The sequence below is a fragment of the Scyliorhinus torazame genome, chromosome 1, assembly GCF_047496885.1.
Source record: "Scyliorhinus torazame isolate Kashiwa2021f chromosome 1, sScyTor2.1, whole genome shotgun sequence".
NCBI classification, from domain to species: domain Eukaryota; kingdom Metazoa; phylum Chordata; class Chondrichthyes; order Carcharhiniformes; family Scyliorhinidae; genus Scyliorhinus; species Scyliorhinus torazame.
This window is the reverse complement of record NC_092707.1, coordinates 144,635,500-144,663,180: the sequence shown is the minus strand read 5'-3', so window position 1 is coordinate 144,663,180 and position 27,681 is coordinate 144,635,500. Positions and strand designations below refer to the sequence as shown.

Here is a 27,681-nt window from a genome sequence, read left to right as displayed (position 1 = left end):
ACCTTCCCCGTCACAGACCCCCTCGTAGACCCCCCCCTCCCTTCCCCGTCACAGACCCCCCTCGTAGGACCCCCCCCCTCCCATGCCCCATCACAGATCCCTTCCCCCTCATAGACCCACCTCCCGGTCCGTCCTCCCCTTGTAGACCCCCATCCCCTTCCTTCTCCAATTGCTCGCAGATGCCCTCCCCTTACATCCCCCTCACAGAACCTCCTCCCCTTCCCTGCTGCCCACCCTCCCCTCCCTTTGCCTGCACTGCTGCCCACCTTCTCTCTGATCTGTACAAATTTGAGTTTCATGCTGTTTCCAACTCTAGAGTTCTCCAGAATCCAGCCTCAGATTGAACGAGTTAGAAATAGCACGAACCTTGCATTGTCCAGATAGGCCTGAACTCCCGTAGACCCCAGGGAGGCTCTTTCGGAACCAAGGGGTTCCGCGGGTCCTGGATTAGACTAATACTCAGGTAATACTCGCAAACATTCAACACAGCCTGAATACATAAGTGATCGATCTGCTTTTTCTTAGTTTAACAGTTGTTACAGGTTCTGAACACAACCAGTCACCAAACATTCCTCAAGCACTCAGGTAGTTGCAGAGTGCTCTTCCAGGTGTTCAGTTAGATAATCTCTCATACTATGTTCTTCCGCCAGAGGTGAAATTACAGCTCAGCACTTCAACATCACTAGAGCCTGAAGAGGGAGGGGGGGGGGGGGGGGGAAGAGGATTAGAATTAACTTAACTCTTTTGATGTGGTAGATGTTTGTAAACATTACGGTTCCAGCACTTAAGAGTCCCTCATCCATGAAGGAAGATGAATGAAGCAAGGCTGACACTGGTGTGGAAGCTGTCAATCACAGCCCACGAAGAGAAATGAATGAATGACTTGCAGCTAAAGGATCTGAGGGGTTTATACACAGGTCACTGGTTTTCTCTTTTCAGGAATGGGCACGGGGTGCTTCCTCTGTCTGAGCAAGCAGGTGTAGGCCCAGGTGAGTGTTACAATGTGATTCCTTTTCACTGCCTCTATCTAGTGTGCTCTGCAGCTTCCAGTCAGCGGTCTCTTTTCTTGTGGGTCTGGGTGGGGGAGGGGAGTCCCTTTACTCAAGGGGTGTCTCCCTATTTAGTGGAGGGCAGGGTCTCTCTATTTGTGAGCTCTCTGTGGGATGACTCCGTATTTAGGGGTCCTCCAAGGAGGGACGGTCTGGTAGAGGAGGGGTGGGCAGGTCATGCATTGTGGTTGGGGGGGGGGGAAAAAGAGAAAGAGAGAGAGAGAGAGAGAGAAGAGGAGGGAGGAGGATGGCCCTCGGATGGACCTTCGGGGCAACTCACTTGAGGAATGACCGCCTCGGCCCATCGTGAGGTACACGTTTGGTAATACTTGTTGCGAGTCCCGCCCACGTGCTTCCTGACCCAGGGAATCACTGGGACCTGCAGACTCTGGTACCCGGCCCACTAAGTAGCTGCAAATGGGTCATTAGGTCCATTAGCATCTTACCACTGTTGCCCGGCAGGAACCTCAAACTTCGGCCACACGCCGGATTCTCCGCCCAAACGCTACTCCAGCGCCGCGGGGTGGAGAATGTATACAAGAGCTAGCATATTCAATATGCCGAATTATCTCCCGCCGTGATGTAGTGACTTCACAAGTATGAGGGGATTCCTTGCAGCTCCTGGATTGCTTGCTCGTCGATATTCCAACCATTTAGATTCATGAACAAAGAGCATGCAGTATAGATCCATCAGCATCTCTCAAACGCCACACATATCAACGTTCATACTCCAGTAGAGAATCAGTAAGGATAATCATCAGGATGTCCTCAAAGCCAAAGGATCTCATGGTGAATCTGTAATTATGGGTTTGATTGTCTTTCGTTTCATATATTTGAGTTGATGTAATATCATTGCCAGAGCAATTATTACAAATAGAGCCACCAGGATAAAACTTATCATTCTGGAACAATCAAGTGGAAGGTTTGGCATCAGGCTTGAATCTTCTGAAAGTAGAAATTTAAAAACAAAAAAAAAAAAAAGGGGAAAAACAGTTTCAGTCATTGAATATAAAGGAATCATTAAAGAGAAACTCCGTATGATTTTATCAGCTCTCATTTCAGCTTCTGAAGCAAAAGCAATTCATTGGCAAATTATTTAATATTCTACCTCTTTAAATAATATATTTATTGAATTTCATAAACAAACATTAACCCTATTAACAACAAAGGTACAGCCAAGACATAGAAATACAGAGTCAAAAAGTTATATGTACACCTTCCCTTATAATTACAACAAACAAATTAGCCCCACTATTAGCTACCCCCCCCCACCCCTAACAATTGATGGTATCTAGGACTTTAAGAAATGAGATAAATGGTTGCCACCTCAGACAGAATCTCTCTACCGATCCACTGATGATAAATTTCATTTTCTCCAAAGTGCAGAAATGAGATCAAATCGCCCAACCAGCTAAGCAATATTCACCTCCTGGAAACTAAAGAGGCAAAGGCAAAAACATCTGCCCCTACCCCAGAGTGAAACGCCAGTGAGTCTGTAACCCCAAATATGACTATTAATGGACATGGTTCGAGGGCAACCCGCAAAATCACATTGATAGATATGGAATTAAAAAATAGCTAGCAATTTTAGGACAACACCAAAACATAGTGTGGTTAGCTAGCGCAAGCGAGCAACGGTCATACTGGTTTTCCACATCCTTGAAAAACCCACTCATCCTCGCCTTGGTCCAATGCGATTTGTGCAATACTTTAAACTGAATCAATCTCAGCCGGGCGCAGGATGAAGTGGAGTTCACCCTGTAGAGCGCCTCCCTCCAAGCAAGTACAGGACCCAGTTTCTTTTCCCATCTTTCCTTCACTTTCTCAAAAGGGGCGGGATCCAGTGAGGGGATAAGGCCATACAAATCTGAAATAGATCCCCTGTCCGGTTGCGCCAATGACAAAACCATCCCCAACAAGGAGGGGGGGGGGGGGGGGGGGGGGGTGAGAGAAGGAGGGGGCTAGGGGAAAGGGGGAAAAAAAAAAAAAAGAGAAAAATCTCAAATTTGAAAATAACGAAACAGGTTATAACAGGGCAACTGAAATTTGTCAGTGTGCTTCTCAAAGCTGGCAAATCTCCCCCCTGAGAATAGATGCCGGAAATGCACAAGTCCCTTTGTCCCCCTCAAGACTTGAACAATGGGTCCATGCCGGAAGGCAAAAAGAAAGGATTACCCCAAAATCAGGGCCAAAGTAGACAGGGAGAGAAGGTTGCAATGCTGCTGAAACTATTTCTAAATCCTGAGGGAAGAAATGATCTTGGACTTGAGGAAACTCCTGTGTGGGAGAACGGGCAGCACTGCAGTAATGATGGCAGAGAGAGAGGAGGTGGTGATGGTGTACGATCGAGCCTCCATATGCTCCAAATTGATTCAGGGTCGCTAAGCCATGCAGGATTTTCGGAATGTTGGCAGCCCAATAATAAAACAAAAGATTTTTTGGGGGGGGGGGGGGGTTACATTACTGATGAGGCTGGAGTAATTCCATTTGAGGTGATGCCCAGTTATGGGCTATACAGATCCCCAAGTAATGGAAACTAGAGTTAGAGAGGCAACACAGCAATGAATTAAGTTGAGCCCCTTTAGCATGTAGATCACTGGAAAACACTCACTCCTCTTACATTTAGCCTGGAACCAGAAAAAGTACCAAACATGTGGGCGGGAGTTTCCATTGCCCGACAGACTCTGATGCCCAAATCAGGGCCACTCATCCATGCTCCGCCCACTCTGAAATGGCGACATTGTGTGCACCATTGCAACAGCACTGGCGAGTCATCGGCAGGCCTCCCCGATGCTCCGCCCCGATTGGCTGAGTTCCCGACCGCGCAGGACACGTGTGATCTCAGCGGTCGGGAACCCGGCATGGCAACTGCGGACTGTGTCCAGCACCGCCACACTCGACCGGGATCTGTGCCGCTGCCCGGGAGGGCCTGTGATGGGTGAGCTCAGGTCCACGCACGGCCAGCACCATGTTGTACAGCGTGACCGCTGCATGTCGTCACTGTGCGGATTCTCGGCCAGAGACCCGGCTATTCTCTGGCCGTTTTTGGCACGGGAGCCGGGAGTTTCACCCGGCGCCGCTGCTAGCCCTTCACCGATCCCAGAATGGGTGAGGGTTCGCCGCCAATTATTTTGTCATAAAACACCTGCGAATTCTCCATTCGAGCCAGCACTTCGCCGCTGAAATGAAGAATCCAGCCCAGTGAGTATCTCATTATGTTGCCCACGGAGGAAGCCGGGTCTGTAATGTACAGAGGTAGGTCGCCTGCATAAAGCGATACCCAATGCTCCACTCTGTTCTGACAAATCCCCCTCCACCGATCAGTTGCCCACAATGCTAATGCAATAGCTAATGCAAAGAGCAGTGGGGAGAGAGGGCAGCCCTGTCTAGTGCCCCTGCTCAAGGGAAAATATTCTGGAAATAGCCTGTTTGCGTGCATAACGGGCCTTTTACAACAGACGAATCCAAGAGGCAGATTTCGGGCCGAATCCATTAGCCCCTAGAATCTGAAGTAGATTGTTCCACTCCACCCTATCAAGTGCTTTTTACGCATCCAAAGACACTGTGATTTAAGGTTCTGGAGCGTTGGAAAGGGAGAGGACGATGTTGGAGAGGACAATGTTGAAGAAGCGTCGAACATTGGTCAACAATTATTCACAAAACCTATCTGATATTCAGATATTACAGCTGGCAGACAATGCTCCAGCTGTGATACCAGGCCTTAGCCAGCAGCTTAACAACCGTATTACCCCCTGCCTTGCGGCAGAGATGACCTTCCGCTGTCAACGAGCTTCCCAGTTGTTCACACCCTCTGCCGCCAGGGAACCCGTGGCAGCGAGTCGCCGTCGGCAGGACGGGAAGCTCCCGCTGGTGGGAAAGGCCGGAAAAATCCCTCCCCATGTCTCATCCTAGGATAGTCAGCCTTATCTAAATCTATAATTTTAGTAGCTCTTTCATGTCTCTACCTTTCAAACAATACATTGGACTTGATCATATTATGTTATATAAATACCCACGTGCTATTAAACTGTTAATTAAATCTTGCTCATTACGAGAATTGAATATGGTCCATCTCCTTTTCGGCTCGAAGACCGATTTTTTGCAGAGAAGCAACTATCCCGGACATATTTGAATTTCATTACCTTTGACATGCGCTAGTCTGCTTACCCCAATTTATCAAAAAATTAAAGTCCCCCATTAACCCTTCTTTGTGACGTCTTTGTCTAATTTCCACAATCGACCAATTCACAGCTGTTACCAGAATGTTTCTCTGCTGCAAACTTAAAATTCCCTCGAATTTCTTAATTCTACCCATTAAAGTTACCATTGCCTGTTTAGTTCCCATTATATCCTCCCTTTCAAAGTGGATTGATCTTTAGCTGCTGAGGCTTCTCCTCTCCCTCTACCATTTTCCACACCTGCAGGCGAGTGTTGAAAGTACATTTCTTGACTTCACACCAGATTTTGGGAACTATTTTTCCAGCACTCCTCCTGTTTCTTGGGAGGACCAGACTCAGGGAAGTGACCAAGTGTTGATAGCGGCCTTGTGCCTTTGGGAGGGACAGGAAATTGGTGAGAAAACAGCAAAGCTTACCTCCAACAAGCAACTTAAGCGTCCTAGAGATAGTTTGATTGACAGCGGCATTTCTTAAAACAAATGTATAGGTTGAACTTCCTGTGATATTGATTTCCATTGAGCTTTGCACGGTGTACAGGCCATCAGCAGCTTGATAGTAGGAACAATTGGACAAAAAGTAAGCAGCTAGGTTGCCTCCATTGTACCAAGAAATATCAGCCTTTGGGTAGCCACTGGACTCAAACATTAAAATGGTGCTCAACAGTTTCTGTCTGACGGTTAGCACTGGCTCACTGTAGTATGCTGTGAAACAATAATAGTCATCAGTGACCGTGTCATTGATAAAGAGTTTTGGTGTAAGTGATGCAGGCAAATATAAACTACTAATTATAATGGCTTAGGGCAAGTTCGTGCAACACTCGCACTACTTAAAACTCGCCTCCACTTCTAAGATGTGGTGTATTCAGTGTCTGAATGCATACACGTGATTCTACAGGCATGACATCTTAAAAAGGGAGGTGTTACAAAACCACAAACATTCTCAGTCAGCGTGCAGTTGCTGTGCGATCATGTCCAGCACATCATGCTGGTTCATGCCTACTGTCCCGGCAGCAGTCATGAGAAGTTCACTCTGTATCAGGATCTGGAGAAATTCAGGGCAGCAGTCACTGTCAACAGTCCCCCACAGTGCCATCCTCGTACAGCTCGGAGGCTGTTGGACTGGTTCCAAGAGAGGTAATGTTGTTGTGACCACCTTCTTAGTGAATCACAGGCAACAAAGACACTACGCCTCACTTAATAATAATCGCTTATTGTCACAAGTGGGCTTCAAATGAAGTTACTGTGAAAAGCCCCTAGTTGTCACATTCCGGCGCCTGTTCGGAGAGGCTGGAACAGGAATTGAACCTGCTGGTCTGGTTCTGCATTACAAGCCAGCTGTCTTGGCCCACTGTGCTAAACCAGCCCCGACGTGGAGACAAGACTATTGCTTCCAGGAAATTAGAAGTAGATCAGACCCCCCCATGCTGATAAACTTCTCCCTACCCCTCCTCTCCCCACACACAAAACCTATCCTTCTACTCCTGAGAGAAACTGGTCTTCTTATTTGCCACCACTGCATCCTCTCCCTCTCATGCTGCAATCAAAGGGGGGTGCTGGGAATGTAAATGCATAAAATGGCCTTAGCTTGGTTTGTGACACTAGAGATTGATCAAGTTGCTGGACCCGATTGGCATCTGGGACATGCCAGAATCTTTACAGTCAAGTCACAACCAATGTCTTTCCCATGTGCAGTACCACTTCCGTCAAAGCTCATCTACTCTAACCAGCTTTTCAAAGCACCCAACTCTACCTTGAACAGAGTCAGTCAGAGTTACAGTTCATGGGGCCCAGTGCTCAGCTTCATTTTTGGGCCCCCACACTAACCCCAGAATCGGAAGACTGGAACTCGCCTCTCGCACCCACTCCCTCGCCACCCCTCCCCCGCGCACCCACTCCCTCGCCACCCCACCCCTCACACACTCTCTTGCTTGTCCTCTCCACCCCTAGTACACACTCCCTCGTCCTCTCCACCCCTAGTACACACTCTCTCGTCCTCTCTACCGCTAGTACACACTCTCATCCTCCATCCCTAGTACTCTCTCGTCCTCTCCACCCCTAGTACACGCTTCATAGTCTCTCTTCCTTTCCACTCCTCGCACATTCTCCCCTCCTTTCACATTCTCTTTCTTCTCCACTCCTCGTGCCCACTCTCTTTTCCACCCCACCCTTTGCGCACTCCCCCTTCCCCTGTCCTCACCACCAGTGGTGTCAGGGGAAACTTTGAGGTGCATGAAGTGTGTTAGCCATATGATTTCTCAATATTCTATTGCATGGTTTCCCTATGTATTAATCATTGGAGTTGCCAAATGTCAGTAAAACCATGCTTTAGAAGTGAAAAATGTTCAAGCCAATTTCATTTTACTTCAAAGCATGAATCAATAATCTTTGGCATAGCTAGAAATTAATTGTGGAACAGTTTAGTTTGTAATTAAAAACATGAATTATAGAGCTTTAGTAACAAGTATGGAACAAAATTGAATATAGTTAAGATGCAGATCAGCCATAATCACTGAACAAGCTCAAAGGGCTGAAGGGCCTACACTTGTATCTGCATTTCTATCTAAATATTAATGAATGGGGCTTGGTACATGTGTGCAAGCATTCATGCATCAAGCTCGTTCTGAAGTCAATTCAAACTAAATCTAGGGTGAACGGTGGCACAGTGGTTAGCACTGCTGCCTCACGACACCGAGACCCGGGTTCGATCCCGGGTCACTGTCCATGTGGAGTTTGCACATTCTCCCCATGTTTCTGTGGGTCTCACCCCCATAATCAAAAGAAGTCGGTTAGGTGGATTGGCCACGCTAAATTGCCCCTTAATTGGGAAAAAAAATAATTGGGTACTCTGTATTTGTAAAAATTCAAACTAATCCAGATCTCAAAGAATTATTAGACAGCTAAATTAATGGCTCACATAGTACCTCTCCGATTTTCTACAGGATTCAAGGTTAAATGATATCAGGTCCAGCAACTTGATCAATCACCAGTGCCTCAAACCAAGCCAAGGCCATTTATGTATTTACATCAAGGAGTCAATATCTAAAGTATTTATATCTATCGCTGTATCATCTTCAAACATTTAAAAAAAAAAAAATCTGGAGTACGCAGACACAGGCAGATTTCAAAGGACCCATGTGGCCTTTCTGGCCATTAACAGGACTTAAAGCTTTACCACGGAAATGCCACCTCATCAGTTTTTCCCTAATGGATTTCTGACATTCAATTGTGGCTTTAGTTAACTTCAGCTGTATCAGATATTTTTCCAATCTTGCCAATATTTTATATGTTGTACACTATTTAGTTTTGAGGCTATTTCGGTGAACAACTTTGTTTTTCTTCTCTATAACTTACTTCCATCAACCAGCACAACCCAGTCTCCATTTTATAAACCTTTCCTTATATTTGAAAATTGAACCCATTTTTACAGCAGATACCAGGTTTCTGCAGCAATAATTTTCTCAACCAGATGTACCATGATACAACACAATTGATATGATTTGGGGGGTTGTTAGGACATGAAGTGCTCCCACCTGAAACAATGGCAGGAACAGACTCCAACATACGTTTCAAATCGGAGATATAAAGTAGTATGGGAAGTAGGACGATGGGAAAATTCTTTTGGAGAGCTGTCCAGTGACAACGATGGGCCAAATCAGAGCTGTGAAATTCTATGGTTCCCACATGGAAGTCGGATATCATCTCAGGAGTACTGCTACTGACTAAATCCATTGCTTCTGAGCATGTTGAGTATGGAAGGAAATTCTTGCCTGCACCCGCAACAACATTTCCGTCACACTACCTATTGAGTAATGCGGCACACCCTAATTTCTGCCCTATTATCATAGTTTCATAATATAAATAACGATATCTAATTTTAGATTTTGTGGTTATGCTTCAAATAGGATAAATTACGTGATGGACAAACCTTCTGGCGCACACAGCAGAATTAGGCCATTCGGCCCACTGAGTCTGTTCTGCCAATCGATCATGGCTGATATGTTCCTCATCCCCATTCTCCTGCCTTCTCCCCTTATTAATCACACAATCCTCTTATTAATCAAGAACACCAGATTTGTGCTTGAGGTGCTGTTATGTACAAAAAGGAAGGACGGTAAAAAGAGGGAAAATCGACCGTGGATATCTAAGGAAATAAGGGAGAGTATCAAATTGAAGGAAAAAACATACAAAGTAGCAAAGATTAGTGGGAGGCTAGAGGACTGGGAAATCTATAGGGGGCAACAGAAAGCTACTAAAAAAGCTATAAAGAAGAGTAAGATAGATTATGAGAGTAAACCTGCTCAGAATATAAAAACAGATAGTAAAAGTTTCTCCAAATACATAAAACAAAAAAAGAGTGGCTAAGGTAAATATTGGTCCTTTAGCGGATGAGAAGGGAGATTTAATAATGGGAGTTCAGGAAATGGCTGAGGAACTGAACAGGTTTTTTGGGGTCGGTCGTCACAGTGGAAGACACAAATAACATGCCAGTGACTGATGGAAATGAGGCTATGACAGGTGAGGACCTTGAGAGGATTGTTATCACCAAGGAGGTAGTGATGGGCAAGCTAATGGAGCTAAAGGTAGACAAGTCTCCTGGACCTGATGGAATGCATCCCAGAGTGCTAAAAGAGATGGCTAGGGAAATTGCAAATGCACTAGTGATAATTTACCAAAATTCACTAGACTCTGGGGTGGTCCCAGCAGATTGGAAATTAGCAAACGTGACACCACTGTTTAAAAAAGGAGTAGGCAAAAAGCGGGTAATTATAGGCCAGTGAGCTTAACTTCGGTAGTAGGGAAGATGCTGGAATCGATCATCAAGGAAGAAATAGCTAGGCATGTGGATGGAAATTGTCCCATTGGACAGACGCAGCATGGGTTCATAAAGGGCAGGTTGTGCCTAACTAATTTAGTGGAATTTTGTGAGGACATTAACAGTGCGGTAGATAATGGGGAGCCAATGGATGTGGTATATCTGGATTTCCAGAAAGCCTTTGACAAGGTGCCACACAAAAGGTTGTTGCATAAGATAAAGATGCATGGCATTAAGGGGAAAGTAGTAGCATGGATTGAGGATTGGTTAATTAATAGAAAGCAAAGAGTGGGGATTAATGGGTGTTTCTCTGGTTGGCAATCAGTAGCTAGTGGTGTCCCTCAGGGATCAGGGCTGGGCCCACAACTGTTCACAATTTACATAGATGATTTGGAGTTGGGGACCAAGGGCAATGTGTCCAAGTTTGCAGACGACACTAAGATAAGTGGTAAAGCAAAAAGTGCAGAGGATACTGAAAGTCTGCAGAGGGATTTGGATAGGCTAAGTGAATGGGCTAGGGTCTGGCAGATGGAATACAATGTTGACAAATGTGAGGTTATCCATTTTTGGTAGGAATAACAGCAAAAGGGATTATTTAAATGATAAAATATTAAAACATGCTGCTGTGCAGAGAGACCTGGGTGTGCTAGTGCATGAGTCGCAAAAAGTTGGTTTTCAGGTGCAACAGGTGATTAAGAAGGCAAATGGAATTTTGTCCTTCATTGCTAGAGGGATGGAGTTTAAGACTAGGGAGGTTCTGCCGCAATTGTATACGGTGTTAGTGAGGCCACACCTGGAGTAGTGTTCAGTTTTGGTCTCCTTACTTGAGATAACTCTTAATACCTTTATTCGTCAAAAAACTATCTTTATCTTAAAAACATTTATTGAAGGAGCCTCTACTGCTTCACTGGGCAAGGAATTCCATAGATTCACAACCCTTTGGGTGAAGAAGTTCCTCCTAAACTCAGTCCTAAATCTACTTCCCCTTATTTTGAGGCTATGCCCCCTAGTTCTGCTTTCACCTGTCAGTGGAAACAACCTGCCTGCATCTATCCTATCTATTCCCTTCATAATTTTATATGTTTCTATAAGATCCCCCCTCATCCTTCTAAATTCCAACGAGTACAGTCCCAGTCTACTCAACCTCTCCTCGTAATCCAACCCCATCAGCTCTGGGATTAACCTAGTGAATCTCCTCTGCACACCCTCCAGTGTCAGTAAGTCCTTTCTCAGGAAAGGAGACCAAAACTGAACACAATACTCCAGGTGTGGCCTCACTAACACCTTATACAATTGCAGCATTGCAGCATAACCTCCCTAGTCTTAAACTCCATCCCTCTAGCAATGAAGGACAAAATTCCATTTGCCTTCTTAATCACCTGCAAACCAACTTTTTGCGACTCATGCACTAGCACACCCAGGTCTCTCTGCACAGCAGCAGGTTTTAATATTTTATCATTTAAATAATAATCCCTTTTGCTGTTATTCCTACCAAAATGGATAACCTCACATTTGTCAACATTGTATTCCATCTGCCAGACCCTAGCCCATTCACTTAGCGTATCCAAATCCCTCTGCAGACTTCCTGTATCCTCTGCACTTTTTGCTTTACCACTCATCTTAGTGTCATCTGCAAACTTGGACACATTGCCCTTGGTCCCCAACTCCAAATCATCTATGTAAATTGTGAACAATTGTGGGCCCAACACTGATCCCCGAGGGACACCACTAGCTACTGATTGCCAACCAGAGAAACACCCATTAATCCCCACTCTTTGCTTTCTATTAATTAACCAATCCTCTATCCATGCTACTACTTTCCCCTTAATGCCATGCATCATTATCTTATGCAGCAACCTTTTGTGTGGCACCTTGTCAAAGGCTTCCTGGAAATCCAGATATACCACATCCATTGGCTCCCGGTTATCTACTGCACTGGTAATGTCCTCAAAAAATTCCACTAAACCCATGCTGCGTCTGCCCAATGGGACAACTTCCATCCAGATGCCTCGCTATTCCTTCCTGGATGCTAGATTCCAGCATCTTACCTACTACTGAAGTTAAGCTCATTGGCCTATAATTACCCGCCTTCTGCCCACCTCCTTTTTTAAAACAGTGGTGTCACGTTTGCTAATTTCCAATCCGCCAGGACCACCCCAGAGTCTAGTGGATTTTGGTAAATTATCACCAGTGCATTTGCAATTTCCCTAGCCATCTCTTTTAGCACTCTGGGATACATTCCATCAGGGCCAGGAGACTTGTCTACCTTTAGCCCCATTAGCTTGCCCATCACTACCTCCTTAGTGATAACAATCCTCTCAAGGTCCTCACCTGTCATAGCCTCATTTCCATCAGTCACTGGCATGTTATTTTTGTCTTCCACTGTGAAGAAAAACCCAAAAAGCCTGTTCAGTTCCTCAGCCATTTCTTCATCTCCCATTATTAAATCTCCCTTCTCATCCTCTAAAGGACCAATATTTACCTTAGCCACTCTTTTTTGTTTTATATATTTGTAGAAACTTTTACTATCTGTTTTTATATTCTGAGCAAGTTTACTCTTATAATCTATCTTACTCTTCTTTATAGCTTTTTTAGTAGCTTTCTGTTGCCCCCTAAAGATTTCCCAGTCCTCTAGTCTCCCACTAATCTTTGCTACTTTGTATGTTTTTTCCTTCAATTTGATACTCTCCCTTATTTCCTTAGATATCCACGGTCGATTTTCCCTCTTTTTACCGTCCTTCCTTTTTGTTGGTATAAACCTTTGCTGAGCACTGTGAAAAATCGCTTGGAAGGTTCTCCACTGTTCCACCATAAAGTCTTTGCTCCCAGTCTACCAGCACAAAACACTAGTGTTTGATTTTACCTTCTCACCCTCCATCTGTATTTTAAATTCCACCATATTGTGATCGCTCCTTCTGAGGATCCCTAACTATGAATCCGGAATCAATCCTGTCTCATTACACAGGACCAGATCGAGGACCGCTTGTTCCCTCGTAGGTTCCATTACATACTGTTCTCGGAAACTATCGCGGATACATTCTATAAACTCCTCCTCAAGGCTGCCTTGACCGACCTGGTTAAACCAATCAACCAGTTTTCCAGTTGTTTTTCCCCCAAAGGTGACGTCAGATGTAAGCTGTGATCTGATTAGTTGATAGCAAATCTACCCCAAATTAAAAAAAAACACAGCTAAACTCGCAAGCTTAAATTAAACCAATTAATTAATTATTTAGTGATGGCTGGTCAGGTGATGTGCTTGAGCTGCTTGATGTGGGAGCTGGCAGGTCCCATTGAGAGCTACAGCGACCACATCTGCAGTAGGTGTTGGCTGCTCGAAGAGCTCCGGCTCAGAGTTGATGAGCTGGAGTCTGAGCTTCAAACACTGAGGCACATCCGGGAGGGGGAGACTTACCTGGACACTGTTTCAGGAGGCAGTCACACCTGTCAGAGTAAGTAGTTTAAATCCTGCCAGTGGCCAGGGACAGTTGGGTGTGACTGCAAGTCAGGCAGGTAAAGGGAACCAGCAGTCAGGAACTCAGGAGCCTCAGCCCTTGACCCTGTCCAACAGGTATGAGGCACTTGCTCCCTGTGTGGATGGCGAACAGGGCTGCAGGAAGGATGAGTCAGCTGACCAAGGCACCATGGTTCAGCAGGCCATTCAAGGGGAGGGAGTAAATAGGCAAGTTGTAGTTGTAGGGGATTCTATTATCAGGGGGATAGATAGTATCCTTTGTGAGCAGGATAAAGAGTCCCGCATGGTATGTTGCCTGCCCGGTGCTAGGGTGCGGGACATCTCTGACCGGCTTGAAAGGATACTGGAGAGGGAGGGGGGAGGATCCAGTTGTTGTGGCCCATGTTGGTACCAACAACATAGGCAAGTCTAGAAAAGAGGACCTGTTTAGAGATTATAAAGAGCTAGGATTCAAATTAAAAAACAGGTCCTCCAGGGTCATAATCTCCGGATTACTGCCCGAGCCACGTGCAAATTGGCATAGGGAGGCAAGAATAACGGAAGTTAACACGTGGCTGAAAGAGTGGTGTGGGAAAGAGGGGTTCCTTTTCATGGGACACTGGCATCAGTTTTGGGACAGGGGGGGACCTGTACCGTTGGGATGGTCTCCACCTGAACCGAGCTGGGACCAGTGTTCTGGCGAAAAGAGTAACTAGGGTGGTCAATAGGACTTTAAACTAGAGATTTGGGTGGTGGTGGGCGGGGAGAAATGGAAAGTCAGGGAACCAAGAGGTGAAGTAATCAGTGGGAAGCGTAGCTGCTTAGGAATACAAAAAAAGCACGAAAAGACAGAACTCAGGAGAGGTTACAATAGTCCCCATTCCACAAAATATGACAGTGTATGGAAAGGCTCAGTAAACCAAGGTACACCACACTAAGAAAACAAAAAGGGACGGTCAATAGAGAATTAAAGGTGCTATATTTAAATGCACGCAGTGTACGGAACAAGGTAGATGAGCTTGTGACCCAGATTGTGACTGGCAGGTATGATGTGGTAGGCATCACAGAGACATGGTTGCAGGGGGTTCAGGACTGGCATTTAAACATCCAGGGATTCACAGCCTATCGAAAAGACAGAGAGGTGGGCAGAGGGGGTGGGGTTGCCTTGTTAATTCGGAATGAAATTAAATCAATAGCACCAAACGACATAGGGTCAGATGATGTGGAGTCTGTGTGGGTAGAGTTGAGGAACCACAAAGGCAAAAAAACCATAATGGGAGTTATGTACAGGCCTCCCAACAGTGGTCAGGACCAGGGGCACAAAATGCACCACGAAATAGAAAGTGCACGTCAGAAAGGCAAGGTCACAGTGATCATGGGGGACTTCAATATGCAGGTGGACTGGGTAAATAATGCTGCCAGTGGACCCAAAGAAAGGGAATTAATTGAATATTTACAGGAGGGCTTTTTGGAACAGCTTGTGATGGGGCCCACGAGGGGACAGGCCATTCTGGACTTAGTGTTATGTAATAAGCCAGACTTGATTAAAGATCTTAAAGTAAGGGAACACTTAGGAGGCAGTGATCATAATATGGTAGAATTCAATCTCCAATTTGAAAGAAAAAAGGTAGAATCAGATGTAAAGGTGTGACAGTTAAATTAAGGTAACTACAGGGGCATGAGGGAGGAACTGACGAAAATCGACTGGGAGCAGAGCCTAGTGGGAAAGACAGTAGAACAGCAATGGCAGGAGTTTCTGGGAGTAATTGAGGACACAGTACAGAGGTTCATCCCAAAGAAAAGAAAGGTTATCAGAGGGGGGGGGGGGGCGGGGGAGTTAGGCAGCCATGGCTGACAAAGGAAGTTAGGGAATGCATCAAAGCAAAAGAGAAAACCGATAATGTGGCAAAGAGTAGTGGGAAGTCAGAAGATTGGGAAGGCTACAAAAACAAACAGAGGATAACAAAGAGAGAAATAAGGAAAGAGAGGATCAATTATGAAGGTAGGCTAGCCAGTAACATTAGGAATGATAGTAAAAGTTTCTTTAAATACATTAAAAACAAGCGGGAGGCAAAAGTAGACATTGGGCCGCTCCAAAATGACGCTGGTAATCTAGTGATGGGAGACAAGGAAATAGCTGAGGAACTAAATAAGTACTTTGCGTCAGTCTTCACAGGAGAAGACAGGAGTAATATCTCAACAATTCAGGAGAGTCAGGGGGCAGAGTTGAATATGGTAGCCATCACAAAGGAGAAAGTACTAGAGAAACTAAGAGGTCTAAAAATTGATAAATGTCTGGGGGCTACATCCTAGAGTTCTAAAGGAGATAGCTGAAGAAATAGTGGAGGCGTTAGTTATGATCTTTCAAAAGTCACTGGAGTCAGGGAAAGTCCCAGAGGATTGGAAAATCGCTGTTGTAACCCCCCTGTTCAAGAATGGAACAAGGAAAAAGATGGAAAACTATAGGCCAATTAGCCTAACCTCAGTTGTTGGCAAGATTCTAGAATCCATTGTTAAGGATGAGATTTCTAAATTCTTGGAAGTGCAGGGTCGAATTAGGACACGTCAGCATGGATTTAGTAAGGGGAGGTCGTGCCTGACAAACCTGTTAGAGTTCTTTGAAGAGATAACAAATAGGTTAGACCAAGGAGAGCCAATGGATGTTATCTATCTTGACTTCCAAAAGGCCTTTGATAAGGTGCCTCACAGGAGACTGCTGAGTAAAATAAGGGCCCATGGTATTCGAGGCAAGGTACGAACATGGATTGACGATTGGCTGTCAGGCAGAAGGCAGAGAGTTGGGATAAAAGGTTCTTTTTCGGAATGGCAACCGGTGACGAGTGGTGTCCCGCAGCGTTCAGTGTTGGGGCCACAGCTGTTCTCTTTATATATTAACGATCTAGATGACAGGACTGGGGGCATTCTGGCTAAGTTTGCCGATGATACAAAGACAGGTGGAGGGGCAGGTAGTATGGAGGAGGTGGGGAGGTTGCAGAAAGATTTAGACAGTTTAGGAGAGTGGTCCAAAAAATGGCTGATGAAATTCAACGTGGGCAAGTGCGAGGTCTTGCACTTTGGAAAAGAGAAGAGGGGCATGGACTATTTTCTAAACGGTGACAAAATTCATAATGCTGAAGTGCAAAGGGACTTGGGAGTGCTAGTCCCAGATTCTCTAAAGGTAAACTTGCAGGTTGAGTCCGTAATTAAGAAAGCAAATGCAATGTTGTCATTTATCTCAAGAGGCTTGGAATATAAAAGCAGGGATGTACTTCTGAAGCTTTATAAAGCATTAGTTAGGCCCCATTTAGAATACTGTGAGCAATTTTGGGCCCCACACCTCAGGAAGGACATACTGGCACTGGAGCAGGTCCAGCGGAGATTCACACGGATGATCCCAGGAATGGTAGGCCTAACATACGATGAACGTCTGAGGATCCTGGGATTATATTCATTGGAGTTTAGGAGGTTGAGGGAGATCTAATAGAAACTTACAAGATAATGAATGGCTTAGATAGGGTGGACGTAGGGAAGTTGTTTCCATTGGCAGGGGAGACTAGGACCAGAGGGCACAGCCTTAGAATAAAAGGGAGTCACTTTAGAACAGAGATGAGGAGAAATTTCTTCAGCCAGAGAGTGGTGGCTCTGTGTAATTCATTGCCACAGAGGGCGGTGGAGTCTGGGACGTTGTGTCTTTAAGACAGAAGTTGATAAATTCCTGATTTCTCAAGGAATTAAGGGCTATGGGGAGAGAGCGGGTAAATGGAGTTGAAATCAGCCATGATTGAATGGTGGAGTGGAATCGATGGGCCGAATGGCCTTACTTCCACTCCTATGTCTTATGGCCCCCTTCCCAGCACACTGACCCCACCCCCCAGGGGTGTTGGTAAATAACTGCAACCCATGCAATTGCCATGATAACTGCTGTACCATTTCTACATGCATCAGTTATTTCTTTGTTTATTGCCTGCCCCACCATAATGTTACTATTTGGTGGCCTATAGATTACTCCTCAGTGACTTTTTCGCCTTACTATTCCTGATTTCAACCCAAATGGATTCAACCTTATCCGCCATAGCACCGATGTCATCCCTTACTATTGCCCGGATGTCATCCTTAAATAACAGAGTTACACCACCTCCCTTACCATCCACTCTGTCCTTCCGAATAGTTTGATACCCTCGGATATTTAACTCCCAGTTCTGACCATCCTTCAACCATCAGTAATGGCCACTAAATCATAGTCATTCACGATGATTTGCGCCATCAACTAATTTACCTTATTCCGAATACTGTGAGCATTCAGGTAAAGTACACTTATGTTAGCTTTTTTAACCTCGGTTCTGAATCTTAACACCTCGATCAGTAACCTCTCCCAAGTTATATTTCCTCTGAACTTTTCTAATTTTCCTTGCTGTTGAACCCATATCTTCATGTAACAACCTGCCGCGTCGCTTACCATTAATGTTTTTACTTCCCGTTTTATCCCTTTTAGTATTCCTGGTCCTATTCACTGAGCTCCCCTCAGTCACTGTACCTTGTATTGTTGCCCATTTTGATTTTTGACTATGGCTTCTCTACCTTGTTTCCCCCTTACTGCCTTTGGTTTCGGTCCTTGTTTTACTACCTTCCAACTTCCTGCATCAGTTCCCACCCCCCTGCCACATTAGTTCAAACTCTCCCCAACAGCTCTAGCAAACACCCCCCTAGGACATCGGTTCTAGTCCTGCCCAAGTGCAGACCGTCCGGTTTGTACTGGTCCCACCTCCCCCCAGAACCGGTTCCAATGCCCCAGGAATTTGAATCCCTCCCTCTTGCACCATCTCTCGAGCCATGCATTCATCCTATCTATCCTGACATTCCTACTCGGACTAGCTCGTGGCACTGGTAGCAATCCTGAAGTCCTACTTTTTAGTTTAACTCCAAACTCCCCGAATTCAGCTTGTAGGACCTTGTCCCGTTTTCTACCCATATCATTGGTGCTTTGTGCACCATGACAGCTGGCTGTTCACCCCCCCAGAATGTCCTGCAGCCGCTCCGTGCCATCCTTGACCCTTGCACCAGGGAGGCAACATACCATCCTGGAGTCTAGATTGCATCCGCAGAACCACCTGTCGATTCCCCTTATGATTGAGTCCCCCATCACTATAGCCCTGTCATTCTTCTTCCTGCCCAGCAGAGCCTGCCACGGTGCCATGAACCTGGCTGCTGCTGCCTTCCCCTGGTGAGCCATCTCCCTCAACAGTATCCAAAGCGGTATATCTGTTTTGCAGGGAGATGACCGCAGGGGACACCTGCACTGCCTTCCTACTCTTGCTCTGTCTTTTGGTCACCCATTTTCTATCTCCCTCAGTACCTTTCACCTGCGGTGTGAACAACTCGCTAAACGTGTTATCCAAGACGTGCTCAGCATCGCGGATGATCCAAAGTGAGTCCATCTGCAGCTCCAGAGCAGTCAAGCGGTCTAAGTGAGGATTCTCTTGCAGCCAGTCCGGATTAAATGATCAGTCGAACACCTTGTTACTTTAACATATTTATTTCTCGGCGCCGGAGCTAGGACCACTGTATGTCTCTCAAGAGTCACAATAGCAAGCCAAAGTCAATACATCTAACAGCAGTTCTTATACAGAGTTTTGCTCATTTCTGACGGCAGCTCCCTCACATTCCTATCTGTGCTCTCAGCTCAATTATAATTCAGCCCCCCTCAATTATAATTGTCTTTAAGCCTAGTGCACCCATTCCCAAGGCCGTTACTGCAATTTTGTCTGGTTCAAAAACAACCTTGTTATCAGAAGCCTTTGACAGCCTATCTTGACATTCCTCAGCTTGCTATCAGAAGCCTGTAAGGGCCTGTCTTGACATTTCTTCACACAAAGCTTTACCTAACATTGTTTTTCCCATAAAGTTCCAATCCATCTTGAGCCAAACTCTGATTTAGCGATCATCAGCCAAACTCTCAACAGGAGCTGCAACTGGACACACTTCTTGCACATGAAGGAGCCAGGGACAGTGAACGTGTCCCTGAGCTCCCACATCGCACACGAGGAGCAGGACACGGGTCTGAGATCTCCTGCCACGTCTTAAACCTTCGGTTAACTTCAACAACGACAATTTCCAAAAAAAAATAATAAACAAAGAAAAAATAAATATACCAATAAAAAGAAAAAGAAAACAGAAACGTTACTTACCAGGGATAAAAAGCACTTCCTCCCCTCCCAGCTTCGAATTCCCACCTAGATTCAAATTCCCAAACTCACTCTTTGCTGTCTCACTCTGGCTGTGTCTTCTCTGGCTCACTGGGAGAACTCACTGGGAGTGAGTTACAAGTTGCTCTTTTTAAATTGGCCCGAGTTGACTCCCCTCCCCCACCTGCTTTTAGATCAAGGTAGATTTAAAGTGACTGACACTTAACTGCCAACCAGTTATGTGAGTGGGTGGGGCAGCCCTCGTTAACCTACACTGCACAATACTAGCTTAATTTAAATTAATTTAAACTCCTGAAATTTAAAAGGAGCTGCCTTACTGATTTGATTCAATTCCCACCTAGATTCAAATTCCCAAACTCACTCTTTGCTGCCTCACTGGGAGAACTCACTTATCTCTGGAATCAACCTAGTGAACTTCCTCTGAACTGCCTCCAATGCCACTACATCTTTCCTCAAATAAGAGGACCAGAACTGTGCACAATATTTCAGGCATGGTTTTACCAATGCCTTGTACAGTTGCAAGACCTAGTGGCATGGTGTAATGACAATAATCTCGCCCTCAATGTCAGTAAAACTAACAAACTGGTAATGGACTTCAGGAAGCAAGTACTGTACACATCCCTGTCTGTATCAATGGTGCCGAGGTGGAGATGGTTGCCAGCTTCAAATTCCTAGGTGTGCATATCACCAACAATCCACCCATGTCAACGCTACAAGGACTATACAGTACAACCAGCTCATGCTCATAATACACACACCAACTCCCTCATCAAGATGGTGTTCTGGTGGGCAAGAGAATCAACTGCAGTCCTATTTAAAGTAATCGTAAAACTAAATTTTCCCAATATCATGATTCTTTTCAAACCTTTACCCAGTGATCTTTGAGGGAGTCAGTTTGAGAATGTATTGCGAACATTCTGCTCTGTGATTATTAACACTTGAATGAGGAGACATTTACAATATATGGCTCGTTACGCATGGATTTTTAAAAAATAAATTTAAAGTACCCAATTTATTTTTCCAATTAAGGGTCAATTTAGTGCAGCCAATCCTACCCTGCACATCTTTTGTGGTGTGAGGGTGAGACCCATGCAGACACGGGGCGAATGTGCAAACTCCACACGGATAGTGACCCGGGGCCGGGATCGGACCGGGTCCTCGGCGCTGTGAGGCAACAGTGCTAACCACTGCGCCGCCCTTCATTACGCATAGTCAATAAATTGAGGATTTTTGCAGGTGATAGTACCCTTGTAAACCACTTTAATGCAAGATGATAATCTATGAAAAGAGAAGAAACATGTTAACTCTATTTACCTGCAGATGTGACAGAAATTATTCCGTTATCATTTCCAGCTGTATTACTGACATAACACTGGTACTTTCCAATATCCTTGATGTTTACACCCTCTAGTCTCAATGAAGCATTTCCAGTTTTAAACTCCTTTGGGAAGAGACTTGTCCTGTTTGAATATTGAGCATCCTGTTCACTGAACTGGTCTTTTCCATAGTAATAGCTGTGGACAACTTCATTTGACTCGACACGCTGCCAGGTGACCAGGAAATTCTCAAAGGGCGATTCTTCAGTTACAGTGAAACTACATTCCAGTACAACAGTTTGGTTAATGATGGCTGTTAGTTCTTTCTTAATCATTTGGACTCTGAACGCAGCTGTAAATCAAAGAGGAACAACACAATGTTGGAAATCTGAAACAAACACAGAAAACGGCAAAAGAATGCACATTTACATTTATATATAGTGCGTTCACAACAGAGAGGCATCGGGGGCACCACTCACCCACTTAAGGGCCTCCTCCTGGCACCACTGGAATTTTACCCGTGTCAAGTATCAGCTGCAGGGCTAGGGTGGGGTGCCTCCTGTTTGGGTACCCTGTGGCCAATGGAGCTGCTCCCCACCCCTCCCCCCCACAGTACTCCCTCACCCTTATGATCCTGGCCACCCACCCCAACACTCTGACGAAACACTGGACTTGATTTGAAGTGCCACTCACTGCAGAGTTCACCAACTCTAATCAGCTCTTCAAAAAAAACCGAGCCCTTCCACAAACAGAGGCACTAAAGATTACTCAACAACAGAGCTGCAAGTTATTGATGGGCTCAGGGAGAATTCTTTCTCCTACTGAATCCAGGTTCAGAGCTATATGTTGCAGAGAGACTGTTAACCAGCATGATGAAGGCCAAAGTGGCAGTGCTGGTGTCAAATCCGTATTAGACACTGACTGACATCTGGACCTGCTCACCCTGCAATACTTCTAACGCAGGTTCATAATTCCCTCACCAAGATGGTGTTCTGGGGAGAGGTGGGGGGGGGGGGGGGGGGTTTGTTGCAGGCAGGGGGCCGTGAGGCAGAGGAATCAATTATTTTTAAGCCATTCTAAAGAATTTCTGGTTCTCTCTCTTCAGGAAATGCTTGCAGATCCAGCATGTCATCACTGCTCTTGGTGGCACTGTTAGGCAGAGATCAGTTGGCCATCTGATTGCTCTTGGCAGTGAGACTTCCTCTCTCCAATAGGGATGGAGGTCCTGCCTCAAGCCAGTTTGACTGGGAGCCATGTCTAATTCAGACAAGCAGGACAATAAGACTGTGGTGGCCGTATGTCAAACAACAACGAATCAGACGACAGGAGGGAGTTAAATCACTTGGTTGCATGGTGTACCGAAAACAACCTCACTCTAAATGCCAGATAGACCAAGGAACTGATCAGCGACTTCAGGAAGTGTAGCACGACACAGACTCCCATCTGCATCAATGGCTCCGAAGTGGAGATGGTCGATAGCTTTAAGTTCCTGGGGGTCACCATCACCAACAGTCTGTCCTGGTCCACTCACATTGATGCAACAGTCAAGAAAACCCAACAACGTCTCTACTTCCTGTGGAAGTTAAAGAAATTTAGCATGTCTGCATCGACTCTCACAAACTGCTAGATGTGCCATAGAGAGCATCCTATCCGGCTGCATCACAGCCTGGTATGGCAACTGCCTGGTCCAAGATCGCAAGAAACTGCAGAGTGTGGTGAACTCAGCCCAACGCATCACACAAAATTACCACCCCCACATTGATTCTGTAGATACCTCCTACTCGCTCAGGAAAACAGACAGTATTATCAGAGACCCCTCCCACCCATTGATTGCCTTCTTCCAGACCTTCCATCAGGCAGAAGGTACAGAAGTCTGACATAGGAACAGCTTCTTCCCCACAGCTACAAGCCTCCTCAGCGACTCCCCCTCGGACTGATCTGTTCCCTGTAAGAACACTATTCCCTATGCTGCTCTTGCATTTGCTTTGTTTGGCCCTTGTTCCGCACTGTAACCAATCACGGTTTGTCAATGTACCATTTGTCAATGTTCTGTTGATTATTCTTTTTGTCTACTATACTGTACTGTTTACATACTGTGTACGTTCCCTCAGCCACAGAAAAATACTTTTCACTGTACTTCAGCAACATGTGACAATAAATCAAATCAGGGTGGTTGGAATAATTGGTCCCTATCGGTCAGTTCAGAAATGAGGAAAAGTACCTTTGAGTTTTTCACTTTACCAACATGGATTGGCTTACATTTCTTATCTTAGAGGCAGCATTCTACCTGAGAAACATCCAAACCATTTATCTTCATTGACTCACAGGAGGGTATCATGGAGTGATGTTAGCCCCAGTTTTAATCAATACTCCCACTATCTTACAAATCTCTACAGCTGCACATAGAATGGTGGTTATAGTACAGGAAGTCATTGATCCTTTGCGTTCATGCTAGCTCAGTGCAAATAGTGAGCAGTGACAAAGGAAAAGCTGAAAATCACATTGAATTCCTTGAAATTATTAAACCATTGATGACTTACCCGTGAGTAGTCCCCGCAGAACAAGCAAACTGAACTGAGAATATCCTCTCATTGCCTTTTCACCTTGCAGATAAACTCCTTAAAGAAAGAAACATAGGACGTGAGTAAACATGGCAAACTACTGAATGAGTCAATACACCGCACCAAACAGGAATTGTCCCAAGTGGCCATCCTACATTCTGAACCCTGGAAGCAAATGGCAATTTGGCAAAGGGAGGCGCCACAGCCTCTCCTCACTTGATGGGCGGAATGTAAACTTCCAGTCAAGTGAACGTGGGACTTACTGAGCAGCTCCTTGCACAGTGCAGCAACGTTTGCACTTGGGAGAGGCGTTGGACGTCCTACAAATGGCAGTCTAATCAACGTCGTTAAAACAAGTCCCACCCCCGGCTATTTCTCGTCTTAGATAGTAAATGGGGGAAGGGAGCCGCTCCACCATAAGCAGCAGTCCCCTGCCAAGACATTTCGCCCGGAGCAGGGACAGGAGAGAGACTGCTCATCAATGCCCGGGACATCTCTGCAACTTTTAAACTGTTGCCGCTTCCTCTGCAGCAACCAGCATGTCCACGGTCCTGTCTGCCCGGCATCTTTCAATCAGCACCCCAATCTGCAAACACCCAGCCAACAATACTTTGCACACTCACTCTCTAGCCCGGCCTGGGAATAGGAACACTTTCCCATGTGTCCTTACCAAGCTGCTGGCAATGCAGTGATGCTGAAGAGCTGTTCTTTATAGGTCTGTTAATTTATGACGCACGGGCTTCCACGTAAGCAACGAGCTGTGCCCCCCTGCCTGACAACCGGGAATTACAGCAAACTCACAACACGTCATACAACCAGAGTTGCGAAAACCGGAAAGCAACGACACCAAAACCTCTCTGGCGAAGGGTTAAAATCGTGATCGACTTTTTTGCCTCAAGAATTGTGTTTGAGATCTTTCCCTCGGAGATCTTGCAGTATTCCTCTCTTAGCTCCCGCCACACACACGCACAGCAAATATGACCTGTCGTTTTCTTTTCTCATTTCTCTCTGAGGGATTTCACACGTACTACACGTTCTGACCAGGGCCAGCGAGGAAAATTCTGGGCCCCAATACTTCCCCAGGGCTCCCTCTGTTTCTAGGTGTTATAACCTGCCTGCTTACAATTGGCTGGGGACTAATGACAATCCCACAATCCTGTGGGAGTATGAGCTTCCCCAATGAGGGGGGGGGGGGGTGGGCGGAGAAATCATTAGCAGACTCCCTGTATAAATAAAGCTGGCCAGTTTGGGACCAGCAGGAAGGAGTAAGCAGCAAGGGAAGTTGCTGCTGTTGTGTAATATGTATGTTATTGGAAATAAATGTTATTTCTTTGTATCCTTGAAACTCGTGCTGGATTCTTTGTGGCCCTCACAAAACTGGCGACGAGGATTAAAGTTAATAGCTGTCTACACTGCTGAAGCCATCTCCCTGGATTTTTGTTGGATACAGGTTGGAAGTTGTTTTCTATTATACATGTTTCTGTACGGACGTTTGGATGTTTTTGATGCTGCGCTGGAAAGCTGAAACCAGTATGCACAATGGATGTGTTACTATTTCCGGGCAAACAATATCACCGACAACGAGCGCCAGGTGGTCATATTGCTTGTGGCCTGCATACGTTTGGGGTGATTAGGAGCCTTATGTACCCAGCTGCGCTGGACACCAAAACGTTTGATGAACTTGTGAATTTAGTGGGGCAGCATTTTAACCCAACCCCGTCGACGATAGTCCAACGTTACTGGTTTAATATCGCTGAGAGGACCCCAGGAGAATCCCTTGGTGACTTTCTATCCAGGCTACACAGGATTGCGGAGTACTGTGACTATGGTGAGACCTTGTCAGAAATGTTACACGACCGTTTGGTTTGCGGTATTAACAATGCGGCCACCCAGAGAAAGTTGTTAGCTCAGCCAACATTGACTTTTCAACAGGCCATTCAAATAATATTGTCCCGAGAGAGCGCAGAACGAGGAGTGCAGGAGATACAGGGAATGGAAGTGCATGCCTTGGGGCGCAACCCCTTCCGTCTGAAAACGTCCCCCCGCACTCCTGCGGTACCTTGGGCGAGACGACTTCCGGATCAACGCCAGTGGCCGTCGGACATTCCTCGCCGAAGGGAGCCTTCTCCAGAACCAATGGATGAGGAGCCATGTCCGTGTCAGACTTGTAGGTGCCGACCCTGTCGCGGACGCCGGTCCTGGGGGCACCAGTGGTGCCGTCGTTCCGACCGAAACTGGGACCAGCCCAGGGGCCGTACCTTCCATGTGGATGAACCTGCGGCGATTACTCCTGAGGACGTGGAGCCGGTGGACGACTGCCTGCAGCTGTATTGTGTGGCAGCTCCCCGTGTGGCCCCCATTAAGGTGACAGTACGGGTCAATGGTCACCCGCTTGAGATGGAGTTGGACACTGGCGCAGCGGTCTCTGTGATCGCCCAGAGGACATTTGACCGAATCAAGCAGGGTATACAGACCCTTACATTAACCAACACACAGGCCAGGTTGGCCACCTACACGGGGGAACCACTGGACGTTGCAGGAACTACAATGACCCCTGTTGTTTACGGGCGCCAGGAGGGGCATTTCCCACTTATCGTGGTGCGTGACCATGGGCCCAGCCTTTTGGGTCGGGACTGGTTGCGCCATTTGCGGCTGCAGTGGCAGCACATCCTCCAAACAGTTTCTGGAGGGTTGACTGAGGTGCTAGGATGATACCCAGATGTATTCCAGCCCGGTTTGGGGAAAATAAAAGGGGCCGTAGCCCGTATCCAAGTCGAACCAGGAGCCACGCCGCGCTATTTCCTGGTGCGCCTGGTGTCTTACGCCTTGCTCGAGAAGGTAGAAGGGGAGCTCACTCGTTTGAAAACTTTGGGTATTATCAGGCCCGTCCGTTTCGCTGACTGGGCAGCACCAATTGTACCTGTAATGAAGCCAGATGCCACAGTTCGCTTGTGCCGCGACTATAAACTTACAGTGAATACGGCTTCCCGACTCGACCGATATCCAATGCCTCGCATAGAGGATCTCTACGCAAAGCTTGCAGGTAGACTCTCGTTCACAAAATTAGATATGAGTCACGCCTACCTACAGTTGGAGCTGGACCCTGCCTCCCGACCATATGTAATGATTAATACACACCGGGGCCTGTATGAATATACACGTTTGCCCTTTGGAGTATCCTCTGCCTGCGCTATTTTTCAACGCGTTATGGAGGGCATTTTGAGAGGTTTACCGCATGTCGCTGTCTACTTAGATGACGTTTTTATCACAGGGACGTCGGAGCAGGAACATTTGGAGGCTGTCCTTAGACACTTTTCGGAGGCTGGAGTCCATTTACGTCGCACAAAGTGCGTCTTTCAGGCGAAGGAAGTAGTCTACCTGGGTTATCGGGTGGACCGCGAAGGTTTGCACCCCGTCGCAGAGAAGGTGCGTGCGATTCAACAGGCCCCCGCCCCGACTGACACTTCGCATCTTCATTCTTTTCTCGGCCTCGTAAACTATAACAGGCAGTTCCTTCCCAATCTGGCAACTACGCTGGCCCCGTTGCATCTTCTGCTAAAGAAAAATCACACCTGGGTTTGGGGTCGGCCGCAAGAAACCACTTTCCGGCGGGTAAAACAACAATTGTCGTCGTCTGGGTTACTAATTTAGCCACCTGGGTTGGCCAACCCCCGATTGTAAAATGGAGAACAGCAAAGGTTGAAGGGAAATTCAGCCAACACAGGCAGAAACTAGCAGGTGCAAGTTTACTGTGTATTAAACTCTGCAAAAGCCCAGACAGCATCGATACAAGCAGCCATCTACATACTAATGAGCGATCCCCGGGTACAATCAAAACATTTGGGATAAACCAGGCCAAGCCAGACTCCTCGGCGCCAGCAGGAGCCAACACAAAAGAGGTTAATGGACACCTCAAGACCGCATATCGATCAGGGAACCGTTCCAGTATTGGAGAAATCGAACCAAGCGATTGGAACGAAGTCCACTCACTTGGAACCAGGTACAGGGTCCGCCCTGAAAGGCGGGAAGCCCCTGGGGATGATAAAGCAAAGCCCCCAAGTTCAAATCGTCCTTCTTGACAGGGTCACTCAGCAACATGAACCAACCCTTG

At 46.3% G+C, this 27,681-nt stretch overlaps 1 protein-coding gene across 4 annotated transcripts; it reads right to left on the bottom strand.

The window, feature by feature from the left end:
* Positions 1-244: 244 nt before the first annotated feature.
* LOC140413853 (CD276 antigen-like) lies at positions 245-24,646 on the bottom strand. 4 transcript variants are annotated; one of them, XR_011943020.1, is made up of 6 exons: positions 24,194-24,646; positions 23,550-23,627; positions 21,008-21,361; positions 5,644-5,928; positions 1,496-1,994; positions 245-689 (listed from the first exon to the last, which is right to left on the bottom strand). XR_011943020.1 is itself a non-coding variant. In XM_072500936.1 (5 exons), exons 1-5 carry the CDS (start codon positions 24,228-24,230, stop codon positions 1,834-1,836), a joined length of 915 nt encoding a protein of 304 aa, XP_072357037.1. In that variant the 5' UTR covers positions 24,231-24,646; the 3' UTR covers positions 245-1,833. The 4 variants fall into 4 exon arrangements, 3 of the variants coding, with proteins under 3 accessions (XP_072357037.1, XP_072357039.1, XP_072357038.1); XM_072500936.1 differs by having other exon boundaries at positions 245-1,994; XM_072500938.1 differs by having other exon boundaries at positions 245-1,994; positions 5,644-5,775.
* Between the last annotated feature and the right edge of the window lie 3,035 nt (positions 24,647-27,681).

Coding starts and splice junctions, on each gene's coding strand:
- LOC140413853 (XM_072500936.1), bottom strand. CDS start 24,230: ATGGGAAAGTGTTCCTATTCCCAGGCCGGGCTAGAGA. Junction 23,628..24,193: donor TTCCCAGGCCGGGCTAGAGA/GTGAGTGTGCAA, acceptor TCTTTCTTTAAG/GAGTTTATCTGCAAGGTGAA. Junction 1,995..5,643: donor GCTTAAGTTGCTTGTTGGAG/GTAAGCTTTGCT, acceptor TTCTACTTTCAG/AAGATTCAAGCCTGATGCCA.